This window comes from Tachypleus tridentatus, chromosome 1 (assembly GCF_004210375.1).
Source record: "Tachypleus tridentatus isolate NWPU-2018 chromosome 1, ASM421037v1, whole genome shotgun sequence".
Taxonomy (NCBI): Eukaryota; Metazoa; Arthropoda; class Merostomata; order Xiphosura; family Limulidae; genus Tachypleus; species Tachypleus tridentatus.
Window position 1 is genome coordinate 48,043,181 of NC_134825.1, and position 26,344 is coordinate 48,069,524.

The following is a 26,344-nucleotide window of genomic DNA, read 5'->3' on the forward strand; positions in this document are numbered from 1 at the left end:
ACAGGTAAAATATTTTTAACAATTTGTAAATTCGGTTTTCTCTTACGCTTGTACGGAATAAAGTTGAGCGTATTACCACTATTCAAAGTTGAAAAAGATATTTTAAATTAACGTAAGCAAATATGGCAGCATTATCTCGCTGTTTATATAAATGCAATTAAAAAATAACTTCGAATCATTAGATATCAGGAGATCTGTCAAGTAAAGTGCTAGGGTAGAAACATGTGGTTTTCAGTCTAACATACACAACCTTTTATTATTTACTTAGAAAAATAATATTTCAGTCTTGACTCGTCTAGAATACTGAATGGATACCAACACCGGTAAAATGAGCTGTAGACTGTGGATAGACACATAAAGCAGCTGAACAGATAATCGAATTTCCAGGGACGTCAAAGCTACGTAGAAAACGTTTGATTGTGTTGGCAAAGTTTCTTCTTATAAGTTTACAGAAAAGTTAAAGATAGCTGACAGCGGATGTTCTTTCTTTTATGTACGGGTAGTGGACAAAAAAAAATGTGGTCCATCTTGAAAATGTTGTTAATTTCTTATATCTCTTATTAGATAGCAGAAAAATATGTAAAACTATATGTTTTTAGAACGCACTCGACGAGATCTGTTCAAATATTATATCAAATTCTGATTTTAACATGGCTTCTGTAAATACCTGAACTTTTTATGAATTTAATTGTGTATTATCACAAAAATGTTGTGTAATTGTTGTAATTTCTTAGATCTTTTTATTCCAATTAGCCGATAAAATGATCAAACAAGTTTTTCTCTACAATAATCGAACGTAAAAGTGAAACTCAGAATAACACGAACCAGTTTCTTAAGTTAATATTTAGTTGTCGGCATTTCCTTGGATTTCAGTACTGCTTCACATCTAAGTGACGCGCTTTCAATGAGTTTTACAGATATTCCTGAGTGATTGATTGGCAACTGAGTGCTTCAAAAAATTCATCTCCCATGTTTGGCTTGCGATCTTTCGTTAATCGGTTTAACTCAGCCTATAAATTTTCAATGAGATTGATACCAGGTGATTGATCTGACCAGTCCATAACATTAATTCTCTTATTCCTAAGATATCTTTTAACGACTCCACAATTGCAGAGAAACTTATTTGATCATTTTGTAGGCTAATTGTAATAAGAATCTCTACGAAACTACACAGGAGATGCACATGAGTATGTGTAACTAAAATCATGAAAAGTTCAGGCATTTATGAAATTAGGATTTGAGATCATATTTGAACAAATCTCGTTGAGTACGTTCTTAAATTATATAGTTTTACACTTTTTTCTCTTACCTAAAAAACGATGTAAAAAATTAACAAAATTTCAGAAGAGGACACATATTTTTTGCCCACCCCTGTATATGATTTTACATTGGATGGAATCAGAACAACAAGTTTTCATTTTCATAATTATTTATTTGTTGAACACAAGTTGATATGAAAATATTTTATAAGTAACGGAATGAAATATGTTTTTATATATTTTGTGAATCTATTAATATAATTATCGTGATGAAATTGTAGAATGGATGGCAACTGCTTGTTGTGGAGACACAAGTGCAGAGGACGACGTTTCGAAAGTTTTCCGCCTTTCGTCTTCAAGTCACTGTGTGTGTAGGTGTTAACGGTCTTTTATAGTGTCCTGATGGATTGTGGAGAGAGTGTTATGATTGGTTGGATTATCACTGTTTCTGATTTGGGGAGATATTTCCAGTATATTCAACCAGTAACAGCCGCAGGTTACTCATCTCTAATCCGGAATCTCCGTTAAGTGAAAGTTTGTTTAATAGTGTTAATATAAATTATTCTTTGATTTTTATTGTCTTCCAGAATTTGTCTGTGTCGATGATTCTAGTTTTCTCCCAGTTTATTCTGTGCCCAGTTGATGTGACGTGCTCTGCAATGGATGAATGTTTGTGTTTTCATGAGTCTTGTACTATCTTTATGTTATTTTGTTCTTGTTGCGAGTTTCCTTCCCGTTTCTCCAATGTATGTATCGTCGCAGGAAGAAAAACATTATTATCTTTTTCTGTTCAAGGACCTTCTTTGTTACTTTCACCCAGTTTCTGTGTTGTACAGTAAAACCCCCCTATTATATCACTAGCTAGAGTACCCCACGATGGAAATAATGTAAATTTATTGTGAATGAAAGGTTATCTCAGAACATGAAAAGTTACTTCCCTTATATGTAATTGTAAAAATTACGCCCATAAAACTGCAAAACACAAAATGTCAAATCGTAAGTTTCCATGTACCTCCACGTGGAACCAACAAACTTCACACTCAAATTTGGAGAAAATCCATCGTCAGGGGACGAAGCAGTGGGAAAAAAACAAAAATTACCCATAAAAATTGTGAAACGCAAAAATGCAAAATTGAAAGTTTTGTATTGTTATAATTCATCTGGGACGAGACTCCGATTTATTATGTTACGTATTACGATTTCAAATAGCTTGAAGCCGAGTTAAATTGTAATTTGGATTTGGAAGTTAATTAAATGTTGATATGTATTAAATTTATGAAACTTGGCAACAATATTGATACACATACAATTTCTTTCTTAACACAAATATATTTTAATATAAAAACAGTAATACATCTCACAACAACTGTTATTACAAATAATTATTTACATCAAAACTTTTACAAACATACTAGTAACATTGAGTCTTCTATCTGGTCTGGAACTGAATATTTTCTCGACGGCCCATAATAAACGAATTAATTTCAAGTTTATATCAGTACATCACACTTAATGGGTAGCTTGTTGTCCCTTCACACTGAGTTTTTTTCTGTTGAAGTTATATAATGCCTTTGTAAAAATATTAACGTTCAAAATTAATTCGCTGTAGTTAAACGGTTTGAAATGTTAAAAATCTATAAACGTTCCTGGTCAAATATCTGTAGTTTCCCTATTATTAAGCGTTTATCACAGTTATAGCTTCCGAGGTTATACAGTATACTAAATGTAGCAAACCAACAATATAAAACTGTCTCTCGCGTTAGATTGGTTACCTTTTATAAGCTTGAGAGGAGAGTTTCTAGAAATTTCAGTTGACAACAACACCGGCAATCGCTATTGCTACGTACAGACATAGTACATTGTTGATTCTTACACTCGAGAATCTTCTACAAATTTAGAGAATAGACGAGAATTTTGCAATACATATTTAACAGTATAAGTTTCATGCATTTCTAAATGTATATTAAACTGAAACAAATATAGATATTAAAATAAGTATATAATAGTAAATCCGTTACATTATATACCCCCCATGGACCTAATGAATCTCCATACCAATTTTGGTGAAGATCCATCCACTTCCTGCAAAGTAGTTAAATGGACATACAACAGACAATACTATTATACTTATATCATTCTTGAACGTACGTGTTTTTATAACATCGTGAATTATATTTATATGGCTAGGCTGGTTATGTTGTCTTTAAGAGTACAATATATCGATGAACGATCGAAACAACCACATAAATGTTGCACTACTGCCTGCATCATACTTTCTGTATTATATATTGAATTACTTCAGTATTATCAGGGATTCGATTCCTCTCGGTGGACTCAGCAGATAGCCTGATGTGGCTTTGCTATAAGAAAACACACACCCTTCAGTATTATATGTAGAGTATTTTTTACATTATACGTAGATGTCTTCTGTATTACGTACTTACGTAAAAGTAACTGAAATCTCTTTTGTATTATTCGCTAGATAAGTTCTGTTTTATAAAATGAAAGTACCTTATGTACTCTTCAATATTTTATTTATATCTTTGTAATAAATAAATTTCTTCAGCAATAAATGTTGAGCTCTGTTTTGAATCACGACACTAAAAATCGTGTTGCAATAATTAGTACCTTCGGATTACATTCTCATTACACATTATATAACTTCTGTGATACTCACAAATAGTTTATCAACTTTATTATCTTGTAAATGATATACTTAATTCCTTCTGAAAACCACTTTAAATATATTCTGAGCTACAACAAAAACACTTAATTTATTGTACATTAAACATGCATTAATACACATGCATAATTATGAATAGATCTATATTTATTAAGTAATATTCAGTTAATAACTTTAAATTTGTTTATCTAAAAGTTTTTCAGTTAGGTAAGCACTTATAGACAGAATATAAATAGTTTTAAACTCTTACCTCAGACTAAGGTTACATCCCACGACAGCTATTACACAGAACTTATACTTCTTTGGCTGTTATTCTGTGTTCGCATCCCCTGGGGTGTAAGCCATAGCAATGTGAAAGAAATGATAAGAAATCTGTCCACCTTAGGTTGAACCAAGAGTTCATGCGCCTCGAACATCTAAAACGGGAATAATACTGAAATGGGTAACCTTGGACTGTGAGATTCCACACTAGGAGTGAAGAACCACATCATCGTAATTTGAAGAAGCCTCATACTTTCTCTTCTTGTTTCAGTATACAAAGTATCGACCAGCAGATTTTCTTGAAGAATAACTAGCCTTTTCCTTTTTTCTCTTTACAAATGAGTGTTTGAGTCTTTATTTTGCTCTCCAAGCAAAAATTTATTATCACGCAAATAAATCTCCTCAATCCTCCGTTATTGCAATCCTTAAAACTTACCGAGTTGGTATGTAAACCTAAAAAAATAGGCTTAGTTATAATAATAACTTTAAAAAAAGAAATGATTTCATAATATCAAACGTTACTGTATTATATATCCATTTTAACTTGTAATTAAAGAATGTGTCCCCCAGTGGCACAGCGATATGTCTGAAAACTTACAACGCTCGATTGTTATACCTAGAAAATTATATCGTTATACACTAACTTTTTTCTGAATTATACAGAGATTTTTATCTATAGGATTTTGTCTATGATAACATAACGAAATAACGAGTTTTTGATATTCTATTGAGCTTGAACAAATAGTAATTTGAATTCATGAATTACTGAGGATTTTTATTAATTAATTTAAAATTTGTTTTTTCTACTTTTAAATCTCAGAATAAATGCGATAGAGAGTTTCTCTTAGACATAAAATTTTAACACGTACTTATATATTTATGATTGTTTATTTTCGATTCTGAGTGAGCACTAGATGGATACATGCTGTTGGAATTCAAATTTATGCACAGCTATCTGTCTTAAAGGTTGGAAGGTAAACAAGAAACTTACACCTATTAATGACTTTGTTTCCATCTTTAACCACTATTAGCATCTACACGATAGACACATTTAACAGTTAATACAGACAGTAAAAGATCTATTTGTGTTCTTCGGGTAAAAGAACTCTAATGAGCAGAAAAAACGGAAAATATTCCCTTTGTGGTATGGAAAGTCTCAAGGTTATCATAGGAAAAACACCAATTTTTAACATGTGTGAAGGTCGGAACGTTTATTGATGTAAAAACACAAGAAACTTAGTAAAAATACACTGCAAATAAGTACTAAAGGATAATTAGAATTTGAGTATTGTTAATTTGACAAGATAAAAGCCCACTACTCTAAAATAACTAACTAAATGAACGTCACCTAACTGGTATTTCTGATTAATTTTTATTCCTGGAAATTAAATATATATATATTTTGAACATGTTTTCTGAAATTTAATTACGTTATATTAACAATATGTGTTTATCTTTTTTTGTAATACTTCATGAGAACGGCATTGATTATAATTTTGATTTATGTGCATTTTATGTAACGTTCAAACCTACTTTTTGTTAAAGCCTTTTAAGCTGAATCATGCGAAATACCTATTTGTTGAAGACATATTTCTTCATGGTCAAATGATAAATGGAATATGCGCTAAGGTATAACGTTTCATAGAAAATGGTTGCAAAATTTTTGACTAAATTCATAAAAATCTCATAAAGTTAAAAGATAAAAAACATCAATAATAATAATGTATTGCATTGCCATCTAGTGACTAAAAGTATATTCAAGTTGTGTTTGACACAGTTTGCTTTAAGTTAAGTCGAGGCTAAACAATGGGTTGTCTGTGCTCTACCCACCATGTGTTTCAAAATACAGTTTCTAATAGTGGAAGTCCGGAGACATATACTGTGGTGTTACTGGGGTGTAACACAGAAAGACACTGGTGTTTATATGAAATATGTAACATGATATGATCCCTGATTTAATCTGTAATGACATTCGTATTTTATGAGTTTGCCCCTGAAGAAGAAAGGTCCACCTTTCGAAAGCCCTCGGGTTATAGGGTTTCTATTTCATTTTTATCAAGACTTCTTGGACATTCGTGTTTTTAGAATATTATTTGTATTTTCCGAATATTCAAAGAGATTATTGTAAATATGAGAAAATATATTTACAAAGTAGCATAAAAGCTCGAGAAATGAGCTATGTAATACTATGCTTCAGCAATCACATTTTTTGTTAGTAAATAATGATTTAAGAGTTGGCGTTCAGTGATGTTGACTAGTTTATTTTTATTCAAACTGACGCAGATAGCCTTTGAGTAGCTTTGCGCGAAACTTAACTGAACCGAAAAAAAACAAAAAACGGTCTTATATTATTCAGTGATTCTCAGACTTAGATAAGATTGATCAGAACTTCATCCTCCCCCAAAATCACAATAAATAAGTAAATGGAGATCAGTCATTATTGTTTCTACTAAGTGCGCAGAATATCTAAGATATTGTATAAATAATGTCAAAATACGACGGTTACTTTAGTCTTTGTAGTCATCGACTAGTAACAAATAATTGAAATACTAAATTTAAATTATCATGTTATTGTGGTTTCACCCAATACTATAATAAGTTTCTCTGAACATGATGAGTTAACAATTAAATAAATCTGGGATTTGAAGTAGAAACTTCTATTTGAGATTGGTCACTTCACCAACTTAAACACTACACGGAGAGAACAGAGCGCTGCTGACATAAAAAAACATTTTACCCCGAGAGTGACTTATATGCATATATGTCAATTCACCTCTCAGTTGATCATTATGCAAATAAAGCATATAATAATCAATCATGTAACTGATCATTCAGCTTATCCTATGCATGTATATATACAGAAAGAAAGGAAGAGAAGGTGATCTTTGATAATCGGCCTAGAATACACTGATCGTCTCGGCGCTGGACGCGTAATCTGTAGGTCGTGAGTTCAAACCCTGTCTCCAAATATACTATGCTTCAGCAATCACATTTTTTGTTAGTAAATAATGATTTAAGAGTTGGCGTTCAGTGATGTTGACTAGTTTAATTTTATTCAAACTGACGCAGATAGCCTTTGAGTAGCTTTGCGCGAAACTTAACTGAACCGAAAAAAACAAAAACGGTCTTATATTATTCAGTGATTCTCAGACTTAGATAAGATTGATCAGAACTTCATCCTCCCCCAAAATCACAATAAATAAGTAAATGGAGATCAGTCATTATTGTTTCTACTAAGTGCGCAGAATATCTAAGATATTGTATAAATAATGTCAAAATACGACGGTTCTAAGCAAAGGTAGTCTTGATTTAAGACTATAAAACATTGTGGAACTTTATTTAACCAAGAGATCGAATCCTAAACTTATGTAATGTTTTATGTAAGACATCAATCAAACGGATTTCCTCAAAATTGCCACCAAAAACCACAGCATTTTTTTCTACGACTGACTCGCAGTTTTAAAGTTAAAAATCTAAAGCGGAGTTTATATTTGAAAAGCTTTGCTTTAGTAAACACCTAGTAACGAAATGTTTCCCAAACAATCATAAAGAAAATCCACTTACAGGATCCCACTCTCTTCGTTATCAACTTACCAACGCAACTCTTTTGTTGTTATAGCTGTTGTGTTAACTCTCGGATTTTGGAGGTCGGTCAACTTTGACTTTTACAATAAGACGTAAAAATTACTTCCCACCATTGCTTGATCCTTCCCCATACGTTATTACCTTCGGTTCTAGAACAATTGTCATTCTAATAGTTCGGTCAGAGTGCAGTAGATAAAAAGAAACGAAATAAACAAAACCTCTGTCTGGAACTAAAGGAAAACGTGAGCTGACAATAAATACGTTCATAATTGAAGATGGTTTCACCTCAAAATGAATATATATATGAAAATTAGAATCTTTTTTTTAATCAAATTCTTCTTTATTTAATCGCTTTCGTATCTTTCAAAAATATTTGTAGTCTGCAACATTTGTGTATTGTATTATAATAATTTTATTAACATTTAGAAAATTGATTGATGTTGGTATCAATTTAAAACCTTTTTAATTAGGTTTTGATTTGAAATATTAGAAATAATATAATGTATTTTGTTAACCTGAGTTTTCAATAGAAAATAGAGAGTTAAATAGCTCAATTGAAAAGTAAAACTTGCACAAAAAAAGTTTAGTTGTCTTTGGTTTTTATACATTTTATATTGAAGAGTAGCTAACGATGCTGCGAAACCGGTTAAATAAAGAACAGTTTGATAAGAAACGAGCGGAGATTTTATGCTTATATATACCTAAATAAAAACTTATGTTGTCTGTAAATGAGGGTTAACAGTAATACGTATAACACGTACTTTGTCTAAACAGATGAAGATTTTTTTAGTATAACTAAACGTAATAATTAATGAATAGTTACCCACTAAAATATGTTCCTTATGGCTCAACGTTAAATCTCTTATCTGTAATAGAAAATCAATTTGTGTCCTGTGTATAATTTTTTGTACTTGAACGTTAAACTGTTATAAATGTAACAAAATGTTAACAAGTAGTTTCCATGATTACACAGTAACGTCACTGGTTCAATATTTGCACCTATCAGATATTTACCACTGTTGAACTTTAACACGTAGTGTCTGTGAGTACATTCTAACGTTTTACATCCAAAGTTAAACATATACGTAATCTATTATAAGATTGAATGTTGCCACTCGCTAACTAATGTTGAATTCTTAAACATGCATTTCACTTATATATTAACTTTGTAAACCTGTTTCAATTATAAATAAGTGTAAATATTAATTCAGTCGGTACGCTTTTTAAGTGAAAAGCATCCATCAATGATAAGAAAATACGCGTTGAGAAATGTTGCAACACTAATAAGTTGTTTGTTTACGATATTCGAGCAAAACTACACAAAGGGTATCTGAGTTAGACTTTCCTAGTTTTGATCTGGCGGACTAAAGCAGAAGTAGTTAGTCAGCAGCACCCACAGTTAAATTTTAGACTACTCTAATAAAGATATGCGATTTGAACATTAATGTTATATCACGCACACGCCCCTTTAACGCCAAAGAGTAATTTTTCAGCTAAAGACCTTCAGATTTATAGTTCGGAAACCTAATCAGTGGGCAAAGCAAAGCTCTGCACTAATAGAACTATGATATTACTAGATGTCTGAAATATAAGGTATTTACTCTCATGTTTCTGGTAACACTGTTAAACAACGTAATATATTAAATGTTATATTAGTTTTATCTTAAATTGGATTGCTCAAACTGTAGTTTGTGCCAAACAGTTCAGCTGCTTCAAGATGAATTCCAGAACACTATAAGCAAACACGTATCTCACGAATTACTATAATCAAACATTACAAAAAGGTTTACTCAGTTGCAAAATGACAGTTTTATTCAACTTGGCTGATTTCAGGCAATGTATTTTCGTCATCGGTAGAGCAATATACATTACGTTCTGGAATTATACACATATAAATGTTTATGTATGTATTATACTTTTATACAGTGTTCAAAGCTACTTTACTTAAGTAGGATTTGTTTTCACTACACTAATTTATAAAACAAACAATGGATACGAAAATGAAATTGGAATTTCGATTTGTTTGTGTTATTTAGAATGTAAGCTTTTGTTATAGCTTCATCACGCGCCTTTCATGGTCCTTCGTTTCTACTGTTTCTATAGTTACTGAAGTACTACCACCATTTTATTTTCATCGTCAAACGCTTTTCATCTTTTGTGATTAATTCTGTTTCTGTAACCATTAAAGTGCCGCCATTTTTTGTTATTCTCTAGCTCTGTTTATGGTCTTTGATTGGTACCGTTTCTGTAGCTGTTGAAGTACCACCATTTGTTTGATATCCTCAAATACTGTTCATGATATGTGCTTGGTTCTATTTCTGTAGTTGTTTAAGCTCTAACAAGTTTCTAGTAATACCCTTATTTATTCAAATTGAGTATATTTCATTGGTCCATATTTTCAAACAATTACGTTATATCTGGTTCTCCAAGTAATACTTATGTCACGTAATTTATACTGTTCATGTAATTGCTTTAGTCCTATTATTTCTTTAGCGTCCCAAATAGTTGATTATTTATTTGCGAGTTTTATGCAGATGTTAAAATTATACTGTATCTATTGATTTCACTTCATGCAGTTATTGAGTTGATACTTGAATTTGAAGTTACCTTATGCGACACTGAACTAAGTAGCCAGATCAGAGATTACAGTTAACAAAACCGCTCTTATATTCGTCTACCTTTAACCAAATTGGGTTTCACAATTAGAACTTTATGTACTCGTGCCCCCCGCTAGTACAGCGGTATGTCTCCGGGTTTACAACGCTAAAATCGGGGGTTCAATTCCCCTCGGTGGGTTGAGCAGATAGCCCTTTGTGGCTTTGCTATACAAAAAAACACAAACATTATGTACTCGTTGGCATATCACGGCTCGAGCCTTTGGGAATATGATATGACCATTTTGTTCAAATTCCTTTCATGACCCTATTTATGACTTTAATTGGTCGTCCTTTTTTATTTGATTTACCAAAATATTTGAAAACCTGAGATTTAAAAAGCAAGTTTCGCCAGCTGCAGTGGGTACAGCACAGATGTTCCACTGTTTAGCTTTGTACTTAATAAGTAATAAACATGCTTCAGCTTTTCATATTATTTACACACGAGAATATTTTAAACCAATATTGCCAGAACTGTTGTGCATATATGTAACAAAGCAATCAAAGATTATAAGAAAATATACATTAGCTCAATTTCCTCAGAGTAAAACATTTTAAATCAGCTTTCAAAATGGAATTAGCGACATCTTTAGCCACTGAATATGCTTTGCAAGTTGCTCGAAGAATTTAATTTGTTCTGAATTTCGCGAAAAACTACACAAAAGCTATCTGCGCTAGCAATCCCTAATTTAGCAGTGGCTAAAGGGAAGACAGCTAGTCATCACCACCCACCTCCAACTTTTGGGCTACTCTTTTACCAACGAATAGGGGGATTGACCGTCACATTATAACGCCCCCACGGCTAAAAGGGCGAGCATGTTTGGCGCGACGGGGATGCAAACCCGCGACCCTCGGATTACAAGTCGACGCCTTAACCCACTTGGCCATGCCGGGCCGAAATCTTTTCTATAAGGCAGTTTAATAATCGAGTATGCAATAAATATTACAATAAATGTGGTTTCGTGCTTTATATTATGTCGCAGTCAAAGAAGACTTTTGGTTAATATCAAAACTCATCCAACCAGCTGCACAACAACATTCAAGACAGAAATGCGATAAATACATCAGTTTTCATTTGTACATAAGTTCTGTAAATTTAAAATATTAACTTGGTGTCTATGCAAGTTGTAGATTATTTGAAACCACTAACAGTTGTACCAAAGCCTCTTCCGTGGACATTGTATACTGGATGAGAAAACATATCTAATTTAAAACTTTAACCTTTCGATTTCACAGAGTGCCCACCAGCCGAGGACGGAACCGAAAGGTATGCTTGTCCCACCCCGGATAGACTGAGTCGGTACCGATGTATAGATGACCACGAACTCTGTGACGGCTTCATTGACTGTCCACAGGGAGAGGATGAGGACAGGCAAGCCTGTATGTTTTATAAGACGGTAGGTGTATTTTATACATGAGTTTCAATATATATAGCCAGTTAAACTTACCTAAGCAATTTTAGTTAACACTGTAGCGTTCTGGTTCATGGGCTCTCAAATATATGAACTGAACGATTTCCGTAGGAGTGGACCGAGAGTGGTGTAGTAGTTGACGTATCGAAGGGTTCGGCGTTCGAGACGTCACGTCGCTGAATATATTTCATACAAAATATGCGTTCTAAAAGTGACAGTCAACCTTGTTGTCCAGATTAAAGAGCCAGACAAAGGCTTTTGACGGTGGTTGTTACTGATTCTCTAGCTTCCCTGTAGTAGTTCAAAATAAAGAAGGGGTAAATGTAAACCAATTAGTTCACGTGTACACAAAGTATGTTCGTGTTGAAATTTTAAATTGCTATTGGGTTCGAACGAAACCTAACCCTGACTTACGGGACTAAAATTTCCATTTCCTTCAGACAGTTACTTAATATTCAATACAACACAAACTACAAATAAATTATAAGTAAAAACTGCTATTCACAAGAAAACTTGTGAAACTCTTTTAAGATACTGGATGATAACTTGTGATCTGGTTCGAATTTACTTTAAGTTTAAATGTTATAAAATATTTATAATATTACATTATTTAGTGGATTTTAATTATATGTATTTGATACCTTATCTATACCACCGTAAGTTTTGATGACTAGTATAATATTTAACGAGCTGACATTAGACTGGTGAAATAAAAACCTCGTTTGTAACAAAGGATAAGAAACTGTGCTTCTATGTTTTTCCTAACATAATAAACGTTACATGTGCAACAAATGCACGTAAAGGTACTAATACTGAAAGAAACATGTGCTGTTTAACACTAATCAAGATTCATACTGTTTTACTCTGCACTCATCTAATGTTATATGAGGTTTTGCTGTGGGTGAATTTGTTTCACAGCATCTTCTATTAGTACTGTTTAAACACAAAAATACGAAATCCTTTAACCTTAATGCTTTCAAAAGATGATCATTTTTTCATCATTAGCAAACAGCTGCTGTTTTAAAGGTAAAAAGAAATCAAATATTTTACTTAAAGTTTCAAGTTTGTTTAGAATTAAGCAAAAAGCTACACAATGGGCTATCTGTGCTTTGCCCACCACGGGTATCGAAATCCCTTTTTAACTAGTATGAGTCCGCAAACGTACCGCTGTGCCACTGGGGGGGGGACGAATTCCAAAGGCGCTTACATTAAAAACTTATTACTTCAGAGGAAATTTTTCAGAAAATAATTTCTTTTTAGATTAGAAATAAATTTCGAATTTCTTGACAACACAGCATTAATATCAGTCATTTTGTGTGTTGTAATAAAATAAAGTACTTTTTTTAATATCGAAAAAAACAATGCATTAAAAGTTTATATTTCCTGCCAGGCAAAAAACTACTTTGTAATTCTAAGGTCATTCTAAAATAGCAGCCAATCTCTGTCTTCCAACATAGTTGCCAAGGCAACAAAATCCCTTGAAATGCCAATATTCGTTCACACTTTAGCTTTTATGTATAAAACTAAATTATCTGTGTTATCCTAGGCTTTTCTCGTCAAATCCTTTGTCTTGGCTCTAGAATCCTTCAAGTTTGTTTCAGACAGTATTAATGTCCACGTCTGCGGGCACGTAATTCCGTAATAGAAAGGGGAAAAAATCCGTACACCAGTTTAATTCGTTCTTGTTAAAATGAAGCACAGATCAAACTCGATTCTGTTTTTGCTCTTTTCTTTGTATTCGATTTTTCTTTTTATTCTCGAGTTGCTCCTCCTTCAACACTCGAGCGTCTGTGAAAGTCCTACCACCCTCCAAACCTCTGCTGTAGATTACTCTTCCAAGTTTTTTTTATTTTTCGATTATGTTCTATCAGCATTTCCTTATTGCTCCTCTTTTAGATTCTTCCCCCACCTCATTCAACTAAGTCCTGCTCTAATTAACATAAAAAAATAAAGCAATTAATTTACAAACGAAGGATTGAGACTCACCATATAAACATTGAAGATATTTAGAAAATCATTCGAACAGGATATTGTTTCGAGAAATACGTACTTGAAAACACAGTAATTCTTATTTAATTTCAATGAACCTCATAAACTGGGTAGGCTTACATGGATAATAATGTGCAATAAAAGATTTATACAGAAAAATGATTCATAAACTTAAGTACTTTTATATTTTTATTCGAATAAACCAGAGGAATATTGAGTATACTACGACCTAGCAATAATACAACAATTCTTAATTTAATTAACAGTTTCATAAACACCTACAGAAAACTGAATGTTTCTTATCTACGTGTCATATGCAAAAGTTTATGTTGAAATTAACTGTAAAAATTATATTTCTATACCTCAACAAAGAAAAGTGAAATTATTACATTTTAATAACATATCTGAAATTGGATTATCTAAAAGATTCTAAGAAATGTTATATTTTCGATGGAGCAGTTAGTTAACATACTGAGATATGGAAGTTTAATTATAACAAACAAATAATTATTGTTAGTATGTTTGACAATTTTAACCAGCCTCATCTGATACACCCCTTACCAATCAGATGTAAGAACCTAAAGCACAAAACAAAACAAAAAGAATACCTCTTCCATTAGATATATGACCTTCCAACCTCCTTGAATATAATTTCTATATCGGTTAACGTTAACATCATGATGGTGATAATAACCACGAAAATATATAGTGTACAAGTCACTTAAATAAGTATTTACGAGACAAAATTAACGTGGTTCAATACATTATTCCGTGAACTGCCATTTAGATAGACTTCTTACAGGAACCTCTGCTCTAAAAGCAAAGATTTATTGTAACTTAAGCTGTCATTCAACACATTCAAATTAAATATTTGTCGTGAGAACAATGCACTCCATCATAATCTTCTTCGGGACACTAGAAGAGTAATATTTTTTTTATTACATCAGTGAGATCATAGCGTGTGTGGATCGCACCTACAACAACTAAAATCTATACAATAGTCCGTCTTCATTTCTAAGGCTCTATTCTTATTAAACCCATAAGTAACGTTATAGTCAGCTTTCCCAATTGCATGTTAGAGATCTAAAACTCCCTACTGGATTCTACTCAAGCGATATTTGAGGTTTTTGAATTCTCTGAAGGCAGCTGCTTGCAAGACGATGATGTCCTCAACGGAAGATTTGTACAGCATCAATACAACTTTTAAGTCTTCATAAGTTCAGTATAATACCAGGAACACTTTTATTTTAGTTCGGAATGATAACTCACAGGGAATTATACAGTTTTTTACTTTATTGTCAAAAGTCTCAACCATAAAAGTTTAAGAATCTGATAAAAACTCTTGTAATAGGTTATAGTAGGATCACAGTTTCTGGGCAAACTTGAGAGCTAGTAGAGCGTTTGGCATCCATAAGAAGTGTGAAATGCGAGACAACTTAATTCTATAAAATATTTTTGAAATGATTAATGACTTTAAGTTATTCGTGAAAAAATCACGTTACTTATGGGTTTTTTTAACAGTTTCAGCCAACTTATAAAAGTGCTAAAAGTTCTAAACTATCTAAAAAGTGCTCATTTACTTCATGAATATTCTTTTGAGCATTGGAATAATTGCAATAAGATTATGAAAAACAATTATAATTTATCAAACGAACATTTTAACAATCTTAACTTACTTCTGGAGGTTCTCACAAACTCGTTTATTCAAGTATGTGCACTTCTAAACAACTTAACACTTTTCAGTAATCCCTACCTAGTCCTGAAATACATGCAGTTTTGAACTTTTTAAACAGTATCAACTTACTTCTGGAAGATATGTATTTGTATACTGTGTAACAATCTTAAAATACTCCTGAAAACGGAAACGTGCAGTTATACACTGTGTAACAATCTCAACCTACTGCTGAAGACGGAAGACGTGCAGTTCTATACTGTGTAACAATCTCAACCTACTCCTGAAAACGAAAACGTGCAGTTCTATACTGTGTAACAATCTTAAAATAATTCCTTAAAACGGAAACGTGCAGTCCTATACTGTGTAACAATCTTAAAATACTTCTGAAAACGGAAACCTGCAGTTCTACACTGTATAACAATCTCAACCTACTCCTGAAGACGGAAACGTGCAGTTCTACACTGTGTAACAATCTCAACCTACTCCTAAAGACGAAAGACGTGCAGTTCTATACTGTGTAACAATCTCAACCTACTCCTGAAGACGAAAGACGTGCAGTTCTATACTGTGTAACAATCTCAACCTACTCCTGAAGACGGAAGACGTGCAGTTTTATACTGTGTAACAATCTTAAAATACTTCTGAAAACGGAAACCTGCAGTTCTACACTGTATAACAATCTCAACCTACTCCTGAAGACGGAAACGTGCAGTTCTACACTGTGTAACAATCTCAACCTACTCCTAAAGACGAAAGACGTGCAGTTCTATACTGTGTAACAATCTCAACCTACTCCTGAAGACGAAAGACGTGCAGTTCTATACTGTGTAACAATCTCAACCTACTCCTGAAGACGGAAGACGTGCAGTTTTATACTGTGTAACAATCTAAATCTACTCCTAAAGACGAAAGACGTGCAGTTCTATACTGTGTAACAATCTCAACCTACTCCTGAAGACGAAAGACGTGCAGTTCTATACTGTGTAACAATCTCAACCTACTCCTGAAGACGAAAGACGTGCAGTTCTATATTGTGTAACAATCTCAACCTACTCCTGAAGACGAAAGACGTGCAGTTCTATACTGTGTAACAATCTCAACCTACTCCTGAAGACGAAAGACGTGCAGTTCTATATTGTGTAACAATCTCAACCTACTCCTGAAGACGAAAGACGTGCAGTTCTATACTGTGTAACAATCTCAACCTACTCCTGAAGACGGAAGACGTGCAGTTTTATACTGTGTAACAATCTAAATCTACTCCTGAAAGCCTCGTAATTGTGTTCGGTTTAACAATATCAGTTATGTCTGAAAGATATGCAGCTAGGAAATATTAAACATTCTCGACATAAAAGAAATGGTAAAATGATTTATTTAACATTGCAAATAATAATTTACATAAATTAACTGATGATGTACATGTTTGATGATATATATATTTATTCTCTGTGTGATTTTACATTACATTACAAAAATAAGCAACACATTTCAGTTTTAAATAGATGAAGGACACGAGAAAAAGTTTTAAAGCGTAAAATGCTAATTTCAAGTAATATTGAGTTTAAAATGGGCCTTAATTACAAACATACAAAACAATATTAGCATTTTTATAGTATAATGTTACAACATATATACTGTGTAACGTCAAATCCTGCTATGTTTGATCTGTTTCAAAGTAATAACACACGTGAAATGTCACAACAGGAGATACATTTTGGAATTTTCCACTTTTAAGTGATGTGATTTAGAAATGCAGCAAAATAAATATCTCCACTACTCTTTCCAACACCTACATTAGTGTAGACCACTGTCTTTGAATTTTTCGTCTGGCTAACTGTAAGAATGTAAAATAAGACGTAAACCCCTTGTTAACGTATAGCATTAACATATTAGCCGTTGGTGTAAATATTAACATGCTAGCTGTTGGAGGATATAGTGGAAGGTCACTTAGTGAAGAACAAGGTAACGTGACGAATGTTATATATAATTCTAGCTCTTGAGTATACGTGAAAAACAAGCGTTCGTATACATCGTTTATCATTACACTATGTAATACAAATTATATTCATAGATAGTACGTGTTATTTCTTAATTGATTATGTTGTAAAAGTACAGAAAATTGCCATTATTCCCTTCAAATTTTGCTTTTGTGACCTGGATAATGAAATTTAGAAATTAACCTATTTTCTATGTAAAAACGGGCAAATTTGCACATTTTCATTCACATAAGGTCTGAATAAAACAACATATGAATCAAGATTTACATGTATTTATACTAAAGTTGTACAAAAATGTTTAGAAGTGAGTAGTTTTTCAAGATTTATGACGTTAATGTAAATCACTCTCAAGTATCAGTCCCCAAATACGTTATACGCTCCCAGGTCACAAAAGCAAAGTTTGAAGAGAAAAATAAATCTTTTCCATTTACTTTAGGCATAAGCAATTGGAAAATAACACTTTCTGCCCAGGAGCAAGAAAAATGTACAAATTTTGTTACATAGTGTTATTTTACCGTACCTATACACATGTACATCAATGTTTATCATTATCTTACCGTACCTATACACATGTACATCAATGTTTATCATTATCTTACCGTACCTATACACATGTACATCAATGTTTATCATTATCTTACCGTACCTATACACATGTACATCAATGTTTATCATTATCTTACCGTACCTATACACATGTACATCAATGTTTATCATTATTTACTATATCTATACACATGTACATCAGCGTTTATCATTCTTGTAAAGTGTATACCAACATTTACTGATCTCTCGGGAACTTAAAAACATCTTTTTTATCAATTCTTCTATTAAAATCTATACGTGTTAACTTTTAGCTACATATTATTTTTTCCACAGAACATATTTATTTACATTTGTGATCATAATTTATTATAGAACTCTAGGGTAATTTTTAACAAAAATTAAAAAACAACTATCTGTAACTGTATCATCAGTTATCTGCGCAAATATTACGAAAATCTACAAGTCATTAAAAACATTCATATATAAAACTTGTAGCATGAGTAACACCTTCGTCCCGCTCCTTCTGCACTGTGTTCTAGTGTGCGAGTGTATCTGTTCAAGACTTTTCAACCAGTCTACTTTCAGTCAACACATTCACATTATTATTCAAGTTAACAATGGATACAAAGTCATGTGTAGGTTTCATGCTTCATCGAAAAACTCTTCGGTCGAACAATGATGAGTTAAACATTTTTTTAATAACTTATTTATTCTGCAAATTTTATTATTTTCTTTAGAAACGAGATCCAGTTTTTCGTCGTTGTCACAAAGGAACAAAAACATGTATTTACCTAGTAAAGGTGTGTGACTAGTGGGCGGTTAAAATATGTTTTATCCGCTTTTAATGGAAACTGTCCTTACTTTGTATATTAAATATAAATGCGTTAATTTACTCTTAGCACCTGAGATAAACTTGTAACTTTCACTATTGGGTAACTCCAGAGTTATTTGCATTCTTTTCGAGCCAACACTCTAGGAGCTCTGACAAAAGTAAATCATAATTTATATTAGGCTGAAAAACAAATCATTTTTGATGAGTATGTTAAGAAAAGAAACCCTTCAGAAGTTAGTGCGCTTCAACGCATAACTGCTGAGATTTTTATGTTTTAAAAATGCAAACTAGTTTATATATATACGTGCTTTAAATAATTAACAGCAGCAACGTGGGCGTTTATACAAAAGTTCTTCACGGGTGATTAATTAATAACTTCTGCTGCTTTATATAACAAAATACTTCTGGAAGTAAATATAGTGACTTCCCATTAATTAGTTTTACAAAAGAAGCCAATTAGGGAAATTAATGAGTTCATTTCATTAAAAGCTATGGCAGGTTGACGTTTCCTATATAACATGCATTTAACAACATTTACGTATATCATAACTACTTGTTTTCTTTGAATATTTTTTTCAGATGTTCAATACCTTTTACGTTTAAAATATATGAACATTAAAATGCACACCTGAAACAATGCATATTTTCCCTAACAACATAAACTCGTTTTTTCTTTGCTTCTACTGTGCTCTAACAATAAATATATATATATTATTGGTAAAATACATACATTCTTTATAAGTGACGCAACTAATACACCCTGCATTTAACTAACGGTTTTCAAGGTATTAATCTATAAAAGAGGAAAATTAACTTTTTTTTTTTAACAGTGGTTGAAGGAGTTTGTTCTCTTTTACAGAAAAATGTTATTGATGTTCAAATGTTCAAAAAATAATTACAGTAAAGAACGGTGATTGATGGTGAAGTATTAGAGATGTTGTGATCATTTCTTGTACTTTGTGCAATTTATTTATTTAAAGTGGTTGGCAAAAGTCTTCTACAACCGGAAAACTTGCTCCCAGTAGAACAGTGGTATGTCTACGGACTTAAAACGCTTGAAATTGGGTTTCGATATCCGTTGTGCGCATTGCACACAAACTCGTGATGACGAGAAACACACTTGAAGTAGAAATATATTCTTAAGACGACTGGTAACCAGAAGATGTATTCTTAAGACGACTGGTAACCTGAAGATGTATTCTTAAGACGACTGGTAACCAGAAGATGTATTCTTAAGACGACTGGTAACCAGAAGATGTATTCTTAAGACGACTGGTAACCAGAAGATGTATTCTTAAGACGACTGGTAACCTGAAGATGACCCATATCAGCCATCTTGAGAATACATAATTACAAACTAATAACCGAAGAAATTTTCTATTCTATACTTCTCGCAGAAATATTTGTTTACAATATTATAATTATCCGCATACATTCTAAAAGAGAGAAAATATCACATTAAATTCAAGGTTAAAAACAGATTTTAGTTTTATTTCTCATGCGTTGAGTTTTATTCCAAATCATACAGTATCATGAATAATCAGTAAAAACGTGGTACCGTAAGTTTGTGTTTTTTTCATATAAAAAAGCCACATCTTGCTATTTTCTGCATCCACCGAGGGGAATCGAACTCCTGATTTTAGCATTGTAGCATTGAAGACTTACTGAGGAGGCTTAATATTGTGAAATTAACCTTTATCGAATATAAAAGAAACAAGCGTCAGTGCTATAATAACACTCATCCAACAGTAAGTCTGAAGGCTTATAACTCTCAAAACCAGATTTCAATAGTCATGGTGGGCACAGCACAGATAGCCCATTGTGTAGTTTTGTGCTTAGCTACAAATAAACCACATGTTATACATGTATTCAATACTTTATGGGACGTCTTTGGTTTTCAACGCATAGACGCATATTCATAGCATGCTGACAAGAAACGTTTTATGTTTTCACTGTTAACCACATGATTTCAAGAGGCAGTAACTGTCTTAATTAGTTAATATTTTGCTTTTGGGTGGAACTTCTTGAAATAATCTTTTACTTCAATCCACAAGTTCTCTATTGGTTTAAAAATTAGGCAACTATACTGGCTAATCCAACCTCGATACATAATTCTCTCTATACCATTTTTAACGATTTTGGTCCAAAAGCATGAAATGTTATCGTCCTGGATTATATAACCGTAATTTGGAAACAGTTCTCTTGCTAATAGAGCAATCTAGACTTAAGTACTGTAACGTAACTTACAGCATCAGTTGAACCAGTTATTATAAATAAGAGACCAATGCCCTTGGCAGATATCCAGTCTCACGTCATTACAGACGTGGGATGCTACAATGTTGTAATTGTGCAGAATGCCTTTTGTTCTCCTCACGTAAGTATTACCTTTATATAGTGAGTTATAGATGATAAATTCGTCACTCCACACAACATAGCACCAAAGCTAGTCAACTGTTATGGGTCCTGGCCCATGAACTCGTATTAAATGTCATATTGAGAAAGGATAAAAATACTGTCATTGCTGAAACAGACAACAGCGAGCAACAGAATGTCTCATAAAGTTGTAGCTATAAATGTGGTATGACATTTGCTTCGCCACAAAAGTCAATGAGATTTTCAATCCTTATTATTCCTACTTTTTATACCCCCCAAGTGGCGCAATAGTATATCTTCAAACATACAACCCTAGAAACCGATTTTCGATACCAGTGGACAGAACACGGTTACCCCATTGTGTGGCTTTAGGCTTAATTACCAACAAACAAACCTATTCTCGATATTATGGATTTCCATGTAGTGAAATGGATAAAGTATGGCAAAAAATTGTTGGAAATCAAACAAAAAGAGATCGTCAGTCGACGTGAAGACATAGAATGGGAAAGAAATTTATGTATGAAATTGAGAGACATGAAAAACGGAATTAGCTTAAAGTTCCAATCAAGTTTTTCGAAGAAAGTGGTATTCAGTGTAATTTCCAAGAAAAGTAGTTTCAATACTAGTGTATATGAGAGAGCAAATAACTTTGAATCTTGAAGAGTTTATGAAAGCTCAGAACATGGCGTCTAAAACAGAGTATAGTTGAACATAACGAGTATCAGAAGGAATCCAGAAGAGAGAAACTTTGGAAATGTTATAATTATCGTCGTCTTCAGTATCTCAATCGTTAGCAATATTGACTTGGGAGAAATGTGAGTGAATATTAGAAATTTTGTCTGTGGAAGTGTATCAACTGTAATGTTTAAACGTTAGGGTTAGAATTTGAGATCAATACCAAAGAATGGCACTTCAGAAGAAAATCATTCTAGTTAGGGTTAGAATTTGAGATCAATACCAAGAATGGCACTTCAGAAGAAAATCATTCTAGTTAGGGTTAGAATTTGAGATCAATACCAAAGAATGGCACTTCAGAAGAAAATCATTCTAGTTAGGGTTAGAATTTGAGATCAATACCAAAGAATGGCACTTCAGAAGAAAATCATTCTAGTTAGGGTTAGAATTTGAGATCAATACCAAAGAATGGCACTTCAGAAGAAAATCATTCTAGATTGTAAGTAGAAAAAATTGGCCAAGTTGTTGTGTGGAAAGAGGTTCAAATAAATTATTCATCTTCTGCATGTAAGAGAGTTGAGTCACTTGAAATGGTCAAGGAAGGAAGCGTGATAAGGTTAAAGGAGAAGATGAAGTATTCTGTTGCGTAAGACAATAGCTGAGTCAGCAAAGTACAGCACTGAGATGAAAGTATTCCACGAAAAGATATTTGGAGAAAAACGCGTTGAAATACTTTGAATCTGTTGCATGACCTATGTAGCAGGAAGTGGTCCAGAAAATAACACGAGAAGGAAGCCCAGTATCAGTCAGTGCAGAGGAAATATCACGTGCAGACGAGATATGTGTCGACATGACAAAGGAAGTCAGAATGAAGGTACGCAGAATCTGAGGAGGTTCTGCATTGTATAGCCTTCTATGACAGGCCAGAATTGAAGTAAAATAGCTGTTTCAGCTTAGAGAAACATATGTGTAAACAGTGAACAAAAATGAATATACGTGATGACGAGAAACCCACTTGAAGTAAAAGTGTATTCTCAAGACAGCTGGTATGGGTATTAACACTTTTGTTCAAATAAAGTACAGAGCAAGGTTTCGACCTTCTTAGATCATCTTCAGATTAGCAAAGAGAGTTTGCAATTGAGAGTTGCCGGGCATATGTCTTAGTATAGGAATAAAGGTGTTCCGTTATATTGGTTTCTGACTAACTAATAATTTATCATTTAATTGCAACGTCTCCTAGAATCCTGTACCCGTTTACACTCTTATCTCTAAGACATGTGCTCGGCAACGGTCAGTTGCAAACTCTCTTTGTTAACCTGAAGATGACCTAAGAAGGTCGAAACGTTGTTCCACACTTTATTTTAATTAAAGTTTTAACACCCATACCAGCAGTCTTGAAAATACAAAAATTAATATAGGTGAAAGTCGGGGTTTGGGAAGATGAACTTGGAGATTTTAAGTGAAGTGGCATAAGGGAGAAAATATCCAACATAAGGAAGGAAGAAAAGAAGTTGGTGTTTCTATACTTCCGTAGGACTATGTTTCAATATGTCTCAAATTTTGTTTATAGTTTTCGTTTATATATTTAACTGCACTATATGATTTACAAAGACGAATGGTGTTGCTAGGCGGACAGTACTACTAAAGTTATATAGGCGGATGGTCTTAATAAGGATATTGTTTATATGGATGGTGGTACATTATTAGATGCATACTTCGCATACTTCAATAGAATGATGAATGTTATACGAAGGTTCTATAGGCGAGTGATATTACTCACGATAGAGTTTATATAGATGGATTATGTTACAAAAGATAATATATATGTAAAAACGGCTCGTTTGGATTGAGAAAATATTTTACGAGCCGTTTTTACATATATATTTCTCTACAAGTGGGTTTTCTCGACATCACTGATTACTAAAGATAATGTTTGTATAGGCAAGTGGATAGCTCAGTAGGATGATGCATGTTGTTACTAAGGTTCTATAGGTGGACGGTGTTACTAAGGGCAGTTTTCTATTATTTGTATGTTTGTTTTGAATTTCGTGCAAAGCGACACCAGGGCTATCTGCGCTATCTAATTTAGCAGTGTAAGACTAGAGGAAAGGCAGCTAGTCAACCCCACCCACTGCCAACTCTTGGGCCACACTTTTACCAACGAATAGTGGGATTGACCGTCACGTTATAATGCCCCCACGGCTGAAAGGGTGAGCATGTTTGGTGTGACGGGGATTCAAACCCTCGACCCTCGTATTACGAGTCGAGTGCCTTAACCATCTGGCCATGCGGGTCCAAAGTTTATATAGATGGATTGTTTTACTGTGGATAGTGTTTGTAAAGGCTCGATAGGATTACGTGCTCATTGTAGAGTGTTTCAACATGTGATTACATCAATAACCTTGTAGTTTTCACTTGTAGATTTAATCACATATCCTAAAATTGACAGTTAAAATCATAATTTTAACCAGGGAAATATTATAGCACAGCCAATAATTTACTTTACATACTTTAACAATTATCTGTCCTGAAAGGATTTATCATACCTAGTGTTTAGTCTTTATAAATATTGAACGAGACAGCTATATTATAGATCTACTGGTGATTGTGTTTTTTTTAGTACAAACTTAACATAACGCACCAGTTTTCTCATTTATCTTTAATTTGCATAGCATACATTTTACAATTATCATCTTGAAAAGGATTGATTTTTATGGTAACATAATATATATTTTTCTAATTAATATACAATAATTTAACATACAAGCTTAGTGTTTCACTTTATATGTAGTTATATATATGTATACATATAAAGCATCATTTTCGAGTCATAATGTTTGGCTTAAAACATATTATTATGCTAACCCTCTATGTATGTAGTTTTTCATTCATGTTTCTAAACTTGAATGGTTAATAAGATCGGTTGTAAATCATGTTGCTACAACTAAGTATGATAACTGAATAACGTTCTGTTTAATCAATCACCTTACTATTGCCGAAACTATTTAAAATAACAACATTTGCCATTTTATGCTTTTCTATAGAACATTCACTTGAAGTACAAAGACGTACTATATGGTTAAATTTTTAAAAACTTTCTAATTTTATAGAACAGCTTATAAACAAATTTTAAAGTTTATGCATAAATCAAAACATATTCAACGATTATACAGCACATACACTGCATGGCCAAAAGTATATAGACACCCCTTCTAATTAGTGGGTTCGGCTATTTCATCCACACCCATTGCTAACACGTGCATAAAATCAAGTATACAGCCATGCAATCTCCATAGACAAGCATTGGCAATAGAATAAGTCGTACTGAAGAGCTCAGTAACTTTCAACGTGGCACTGTCATAGGATGCCACCTTTCCAACAAGTAAGTTCGTCAAATTTCTGCCATTCTAGAGCTGTTCCAGTCAACTGTAAGTGCTGTTGTTGTGACGTGGGAACGTCTAAAAGCAACAACAGCTCAGCCACGAAGTGGTAGGCCACACAAGCTCACAGAACTGGACCGCCGAGTGCTGAAGCGCGTAAAAGTTATCTGTTTACAGCTGCAACACTCACTACCGAGTTCCAAACGTCAGCACAAGAACTATTCGTCGAGAGCTTCATGAAATGGGTTTCCATGGCCGAGCAGCCACACACAAGCCTAACATCACCATGTGCAATGCCCAGTGTTGGCTGGCGTTGTGTAAAGCACATCACCATTGGACTTTGGAGCAGTGGAAACGCTTTCTCTGGAGAGATAAATCATGCTTCACTATCTGGCAGTCTGAGGGACAAATCTGGGTTTGGAGGTTTCCAAGAGATTGCTACCTGCCTTAATGCATAGTGCCAACTGTAAAATTTTGTGGAGGAGTAATAATTGTCTGTGGCTGTTTTTCATCGTTTGGGCTAGGCTCTTTAATTCCAGTGAATTGAAATATTAATGCTACAGCATACAATGACATTCTAGAGAATTGTGTGCTTCCAACTTTGTGGCAACAGTTTGGGGAAGACCATTTTTTTTGTGTCAGCATGACAATGCCCCCTTGCACAAAGCGAGATCCATAAAGACATGGTTTGCTAAGGTTGGTGTAAAAGAACTTGACTGGCCTGCACAGGGCTCTGACCTAAACCCCATCGAACAACTTTGGGATGAACTGGAACGCCGACTGCGACCCAGGCGTTCTTGCCCAACATCAGTGCCAACCTCACTAATGCTCTTGTGGCTGAATAGGAGAAAATCCCTATAGCCATGTTCCAAAACCTAGTGAAAAGCCTTCCCAGAACAGTAGATACTGTTGGAGAAGCAAAGGGAACCTTACTCCATATTAATGCCCATGGTTTTGGAATGAGATGTTCAACAAGCACATCTACTTTTGGCCATGTAGTGTATTTCTAATTCACACTAATAC

The 26,344-nt window shown here is 33.4% G+C and overlaps 1 protein-coding gene across 1 annotated transcript in view; it reads left to right on the forward strand.

Moving 5' to 3' along the window:
- LOC143247775 (uncharacterized) overlaps nucleotides 1-26,344 on the forward strand; it is a 60,789-nt gene that overhangs the window by 24,367 nt on the left and 10,078 nt on the right. The window contains exon 2 of the mRNA XM_076496235.1: nucleotides 11,679-11,839. Coding sequence (XP_076352350.1) covers nucleotides 11,679-11,839 — 161 coding nt within the window. The remainder of the gene's footprint in view (nucleotides 1-11,678; nucleotides 11,840-26,344) is intronic.